Source organism: Engraulis encrasicolus, chromosome 24 (genome assembly GCF_034702125.1).
Source record: "Engraulis encrasicolus isolate BLACKSEA-1 chromosome 24, IST_EnEncr_1.0, whole genome shotgun sequence".
Lineage (NCBI taxonomy): Eukaryota > Metazoa > Chordata > Actinopteri > Clupeiformes > Engraulidae > Engraulis > Engraulis encrasicolus.
The window spans coordinates 41,976,885-41,984,384 of record NC_085880.1 but is presented as its reverse complement, the minus strand read 5'-3'; the positions used below and the strand labels follow the sequence as shown (position 1 = coordinate 41,984,384).

At 48.4% G+C, this 7,500-nt stretch overlaps 1 protein-coding gene across 1 annotated transcript in view; it reads right to left on the bottom strand.

Annotated features, from left to right (window-relative positions):
* Nucleotides 1-7,500, bottom strand: part of fbxw4 (F-box and WD repeat domain containing 4) — a 79,265-nt gene that overhangs the window by 11,640 nt on the left and 60,125 nt on the right. The window contains exon 7 of the mRNA XM_063190872.1: nucleotides 1,127-1,267. Coding sequence (XP_063046942.1) covers nucleotides 1,127-1,267 — 141 coding nt within the window. The remainder of the gene's footprint in view (nucleotides 1-1,126; nucleotides 1,268-7,500) is intronic.

The window sequence follows — 7,500 nt, the reverse complement described above, 5'->3', positions numbered from 1 at the left end:
CTCTCTCTTTCTGACACATGAGCACATACACATGGACATGGACACACACACACACACAGTCACACATACACTCTTTCTCTCATTACCTCTGTTTCAGTCACTCGTGGGTTTCTGTCTTGTCCAATTCCATCACTCAGCACTTTCTTCCCCTCTCTCAGTACGCTCTCTCTCTCTCTCCCTCTCTCTCTCTCTCTCTCTCTCTCTCTCTCTCTCTCTCTCAATCTCCCCCAGGACTGTTGGCATGCCGTCTTTCTCTCAGCGCTCTCTCTCTCTCTTAACTCTCGCTTTATTTGTCTGTCTGTCTCACTCACTCTCTCGTTCTCTCTCTGAGGTCTTAATCCTCCATCATGCATGTATTTGAGGGGATTTTCTCTTGTGCATGTGAAGACATTGCTTTCTATTATTGTTTTCATTATTAGACATTGTATGCAATAATTGGCAACTTGGATAAAATATTAAAAATTAAAAATTCTAGTGGCAAATATTCCGAAATGACCGGGCTTTTACCTGTCCAACTCAACCAGCTGATCATTCATCATTCAACCAGCCAACCACTTGGTTGAATTGGACAGGCAAAACCTTCTGGTTGCCAAACAGGCTGCTCTATCACCTGAACCACCACCACCATCCTATGAGACACGCAGAGAGATAAAGAAGAGGAGGCCCAGCCGTGGCTTAGGCGGCTGGGCACTGGACTGCAACGCGGGCGACCCGGGTTCGATTCCCCGTCCCAAGGTCATTTCCCAGGTCTCAGTCTTCACTGTCTAGTCCAAATAAAGGTGACCCCCCCCTCTTCCCCAAGGACATTATATATATATATGAAGGCTTTATTTGCAAAACGGTGTATCTCCATTTTTTGAATTTTGCATTTTATTATTGAAAATGACTGTTCGGAGGGCCTACTACCTAAGTGTGAATTCTTACCATTCAAATATTTTGGGAACATACTTTTTTAACCTATATAAAATGCATTTTGCAATGCAATTCAATGGAATGCCCAATACAAAAAGGTCAATTTCCCAACATTCTACAAAATGGAGATACACCGTTTTGCAAATAAACCCTTCATATATATATATATATATATATATATACATAAAACAGAAAACAAGGAAGAGGTGAGTACCTGGAGCAGACCCTGAGGTCCCAGTAGCGGATGTATGTGTCGTAACCGCAGGTCAGGAGCTGGAACGGAGACTCATAGATGATATCCAGCACACCTGCTCCACGCCGAAAACCTGCACCCAAACAAGACACCAACTGACATCTGTGGAGGGTGGAGGGAGAGAGAGATTGAGAGAGAGCGAGAGAGAGAGATGGAGAGATGGAGAGAGAGAGATGGAGAGATGGCGAGAGAGAGAGAGAGAGAGAGAAAGATAGAGAGAGAGAGAGAGAGAAATATGGACGGAGAAACAAAGAGAGAAAAAAAGAGACACAGTGAATCATTTCTAAAATATTTCCTAAAACCAAAAAAAAATCCAACACCTGGCCCAGCTACATGTGTTTCTACGGGGGTACATGTTTCCGAGACAGGTGTTACTAACAGTTACAAAGTGTCTTTTTTTTTTGTTCTTTTTCCGCAACAAATCCCATCTGATGCAACAGCACCAAAGGAAGGAGAGGGCACATCTGTATAAATAAACGCCGGCTTTTCAAAAGACCTCCACTTAAAGTAAAAAAAAAAAAGGGGAAAAAGAGCGAGTCATCAAAGGATCCTCAGATCACCCTCACCTCGAACAAATTACCTGAATCCTGTCGTTGAGATAAGACTGCTTTACCTCTCTGGGAATTTGTTATCTAGCATAGTGAAGACATTAGAGTCTCTCTCTCTCTCTCTCTCTCTCTCTCTCTCTCTCTCTCTCTCTCTCTCTCTCTCTCTCTCTCTCTCTCTCTCTCTCTCTCTCTCTCTCTCTCTCTCTCTCTCTCTCTCTCTCTCTCTCTCTCTCTCTCTCTCTCTCTCTCTCTCTCTCTGTGAATTTGTTATCTAGCATAGTTAAGACATTAGTCTCTCTCTCTCTCTCTCTCTCTCTCTGAGCTGAGTTGTAATCCCCTCGCTACACAAACCCCTATCCAAAGCCACCTACCCGGCCACCCCTTCCAAAATGCCTTCATTTGCCCCTAGTTAATCTCTTATTACGACCTCAAATCCCTCTCGGAGGTTTTCAACAGCCTCGGGGGGCTGCAGACGACACCTTGGGGGCCTCACAAAGGGCCTGCTGGGGGCGGCGGCAGGGGTGCAGGCCAAGCGATGGAGGGATGGGGGTGTTAGTGATGGAGGAGAAGAAGAGGGGAGAAGAAGAGGGGAGAAGAAGAGGGGAGAAGAAGAGGGGAGAAGAAGAGGGGAGAAGAAGAGAGGAGAAGAGGAGAGGAGAAGAAGAGGGGAGAAGAAGAGGGGAGAAGAAGAGAGGAGAAGAAGAGGGGGGAGAAAACGCAAACACCTTCTCTGGCCATGAATGGAGGATGGAGGAAAGTAGATTAGCAGTGACACTGTAGTCTGGTGTGGTCTGTCCTCTCGCCGCGCCACACACCCCCAAGACGTGTGTGTGTGTGTGTGTGTGTGTGTGTGTGTGTGTGTGTGTGTGTGTGTGTGTGTGTGTGTGTGTGTGTGTGTGTGTGTGTGTGTATGTGTGTGTGTGTGCAGGCAATTGTGTATATTTACCCCCAAGGAGTGTGTGTGTGTGTGTGTGTGTGTGTGTGTGTGTGTGTGTGTGTGTGTGTGTGTGTGTGTGTGTGTGTGTGTGTGTGTGTGTGTGTGTGTGTGTGTGTGTGTGTACGTATGTGACTCAGTCTGTGTGTGTCTATATGTCTGCGTGGATCTGTGTGTGTGTGTGTATCAGTCTGTGTGTATGTGTGCTGTGCGTGTGAGCATTTGTGTGTGTCTGTGTTTGTGTGTGAGAAATGGGGGATAAAAAGAGAGAGAGCCTGGGAGACAGATAGGGCGAGGAGAGGAGGGGGCAGTGCTAACACCACGCTCCCCTGATCACAGCACTACGGAGACCCATAGTGCTCCATTTCTCCACCTCCACCCTCTCTCTCTCTCCCCCTTTCGCTCTCTCAGTCCTTCTCTCTCTCTCTCTCTCTCTCTCTTTCACTCTCTCTGTGACTGTCTCTCGGCTGGCCGGCCTACAAGGCAAAGGGCAGATTATTGCGGAATAACAATTTCTTTGTTGCCATTTAATTCCCTCCATGACCGTGACTGTGTGCTGTGTGTGTGTGTGTGTGTGTGTGTGTGTGTGTGTGTGTGTGTGTGTGTGTGTGTGTGTGTGTGTGTGTGTGTGTGTGTGTGTGTGTGTGTGTGTGTGTGTGTGCACGTCTGGGGTTGGAACCTTTGATACCTGGTCCCTAGCAACTATTTAGTGCGGCCCCAGAGGTCCCTGGCGACCGCCCCCCACGATTTTTTTTTTGAGGGGGGGCTGCCATGGGCCGCGACGGCGGAGGGCCCAGACGCGTAATCCCCACCACCCACCCCTCCCAAAACCCACAAAGCCCCAAACCTGCGCTCAAGGGGGTGGGTGGGAGAGGGTGGTGCGGGGCAGCGGCGGGGGTCTTATTGGACGAGCCTCTTTAAGAGGTGGACTCCCACGAATAAAGCCCAGACTCCTGGAGGGTCAGGGCAGACAAGCGAACCCACCCCTTTTACCCTCACTCACATCCCCATCCCCATCCCAACCTCACAACACAACCACCCCAGCCAGCTCCACCCCCACCAGCACACCTTGGACAAGACTGGCCTCACACATGGACTGTTAGTGTGGAAAGCCGAGTAGAACCCACCGCCCGGCCCTGCCGTGGCCTAGTGGTAGGGCACTGGGTTACTACGCCGGCGACACAGGTTCTATGCCCGGGTCATACGCCGATCCTTCCCTGTCTCTCTCTCCCCACTTATCTGCTGTCTGTCCTCCACTGTGCAGTCAAAAATAAACCCTAAAAAAACAGAACAAAAACAAAACAAAAGAGAACCCACCACCCGACTTATCACTGCCGCCCATTGACTGTCAATGTGCATTTGGCCTATTGAACATTTTCAGGTTTGTTTAGGTTAAATCTGGGAATTATCCAGTTTTTTGAAGCTCGAAGTTGACAGGTGTATTTTGCAAAGTTGACAGGTGTATTTTGCACACCTCAAATCCACCGTTTGCCATGGATGCAAGCAATGGTTAAAACTAGTAGAGCATGAAAATTGTGCACATCCTGGTCTGCCTCACAGTGTTGTAAGTGTTCAAATTCAGATGCAGAAAGTATACTTTTTTAAATTGTAGAGAAAGAAAACAAGTTAAGATATGTGTGACTTAAAATAATACATGTAATATAGCCTATGTTAGCTCGTCTTGGGAGCACTGATTGCACTTGTAGAAATCCTCTTGCGGACCACAAGTGGTCCCCGGACCACACTTTTAGAATCTCTGCACTGGATAGACGGGGAGTTATGCCCGCCTTTTGAGAACTGGAAGCTTGGCCAGACTAGACCAGAAGCTGAAAAGTTGAGCTTCGCAGGCCAGATAGATACAGTAGCCAGACTAATAATCTCCACCCTCTTTCGTCTCATCCTTGTTGCCCCGCTATAATTTGAGATCAGATGGCACAGATAATGAGCGTGGGGCGGAGGGTGTGGATAGTGGGGTGTAGCGTGTGGAGTGAAGATGTGTGTGTGTGTGTGTGTGTGTGTGTGTGTGTGTGTGTGTGTGTGTGTCTGTGTGTGTGTGTGTGTGTGTGTGTGTGTGTGTGTGTGTGTGTGTGTGTGTGTGTGTGTGTGTGTGTGTGTGTGTGTGTGTGTGTGTGGTGGAGAAGGGAAGGGGAGAGAGGAGACGTGTGACAGACTGGGCCTCTAGTCTACAAAGTGTCAAGAGGAGCGCTCGCTCGAGACAAGAAAAACAAGTGCTATAAAAGAGTTGCACACATCTGCGCTGTGATTTTAAAGCCGGTAAATAGCACTGTTGGTCCAGGGCAGAGCGAGCAGAGGGAGCAAACACACACGGGATTCTTAAATTGTTAGGTCACCGGCTTTTTTTATGTGTGCCTGTGAAGATTACAGGATGGGGGGATAACCGTATAATCTTTCCAATGACTGCAGTGAGCGCAGTGCAGAGCCCGGCTGGACTTGTTCTTATTGTCAGCTTTCTGCACACCAACCAGGCAGGGTCGGATTAATGCACAGGCACACAGATATGGCTGCAGCCTAGGGGCCCTTACCTGCCAAGGGGGGTCCCACAGGCTAGATATGGCTGCAGCCTAGGGGCCCCAACCTGCCAGGGGGGGTCCCACAGGCTAGATATGGCTGCAGCCTAGGGGCCCCAACCTGCCAGGGGGGGTCCCACAGGCTAGATGACTGCAGCCTAGGGGCCCCAACCTGCCAGGGGGGGTCCCACAGGCTAACGTAGATATGGCTGCAGTCTAGGGGCCCCAACCCTACACAGTACACACAAGAACCGCCTATACCAAATTGTTAAGTGGTCAAGTAAACTGACCGGTGAGTCACAGCTGCACCCCTCTTCCCTATATACAAAGCAACTACAGCGGATAGCGCTATCCTCGATGACAGCCGACACCCTTTGAATAGTGAGTTCCAGTACCTCCCCTCCAGACGGAGGCTGGTAGTTCCTGGTTGCAGAACCAATAGATTCAGTTGCCTTTCAGATGACTGGCCCGGCAAAAGCTGCCAGTAGCACTTCACGTGATGGGAGATGTTATGTTCAGGCTTTTGTTACTAGATGGCACGTCACACACGTCACAGCGTATGCAATGTTATGTGTGCAATGGTTCTTCCGGTAAAGACACCTAAACGCATCTCTGTCTCTGTCCAGTTATTTACCTAACCTAAGACACTACAGGAGATTTGATGAAAGATTTTCTAGGTTACTTTTCCACCATCGCTGACTTTGCTTGTGCATTGATCAGTCCATTGACTCAGGAGTAGAGGACAGTGTGTGTGTGGGATAGTGAATGGTACAAAAGAGAATGCAAAGATTTGATTATCTTACTATGCAACAAATGCTTGACTATGAGTTAAACAGGTACAATCTCTTGCACTCAGAGCCAAGGCACACCCTTTTTGAGGACAAAATGCCAAGGCACACACACCCACAATTGTGCATGTTCACTGAAAATAAAACCCTATTGCCTATACTGTATTAACAATGTACAGCCATTCTATAATTTTCCATGGAACACCAGGGGATCTCTCATGGCACACAAGTGCTCCCCGTCACAGCGGTTGACAAACGCTGATTTACAATATATTTAATGCTTTTTAATGTTATAAGAGCCATTCCCAAATGTGATGCTTGTGATGTTTGTCCAATGTCTTTAAAAAAAACAACAACCAAGCCTTCCACAGCCTCTCTTCTCTATTCTCTATGGGCTGGTCAGGGAGTGCCACAGCTATTTTCTCCGCTCTGCTTGTCCCGCACACCCTTCACTTCACCTCACACTCTGCATCATCCAGACGCTGGTGGCCTGGCTCGCCTCCAAGTGGTCCAAATAAAGTCACAGACTGTCCCTCTCCACACAGACGCACAGACTCAACTGGTCAGACTGTCCACTCCACCTCTGTCAGACTGTCTCCACCAACATACACACCGACTTAACTGGTCAGACTGGACAGACTGGGCCGGCATCAGGGGTCAGTGATGCGCGGGTCGACGAAAAAACAAGACACACCCGACCGCTTTTTTCCCTAGTCCGCCCGCTTGCCCTGCCCGCAAGAAATATTCATGAAAAATATTCACCCGGCCCGCTTCCCGACCCGCCTTTGAAAATAGTAGCCGTGCGTCTTTATGAACACCCTAGCGTCATTGGCAAAGCACAATCAGGTCAATAAAGGTCTTAAAAAAGGAATTTGCATCAAAAACAAGACAGCTGTGCATTTCAACAGGACATGTTGGATTTTTGAACCGAGGGCATGCAATGACGACTGCCGACTGTCACCTGTTTATTTCGGTAACATAGTCGTTTGGATACATGGAGAAAATTAATCTGTAGGTTGGTGAGCAGACGGAGCCAGCCGTCAAGTGGATTGCCTCGTAGTCATGGTATGACACAGGAAATGAAAACGAACTCCGTAAGCAACACATGAGTGCGACACCATTACAATTGTAGGCCTATAAGAAAATATGTAGGCTATATCCATCACTGCACTGTTTAGAGAGCACCCTCTGTGTTCTTCAAAATGCACTTAATGGTTGCACCTGCTGCACCAGTTGCGCGCAGAAGATATTCGGCCGACGCAGGAGCCTCATTAAGTCTCCTGCAGAGCGCGTGGCAACCTCGTAGTTATTCAGCCATATAAACTTTGATCTATTTCGCAAAAAATGTCCCTGTCTGCTAAAGTAAATTATAGCCTATTGGCTAGCCTATAGCCTACTTTAAAATTCGGCATCATTTCAAAGGTCCTGACCGACCGCACCCGACCCGAATTTCATTAAAAATAATATTTCATAACCCGTGCCTGCGGTCGACCGCAGTCAACTGCAAGCGCCCGCTGCTTTCGGGTCAGCCCGCGCA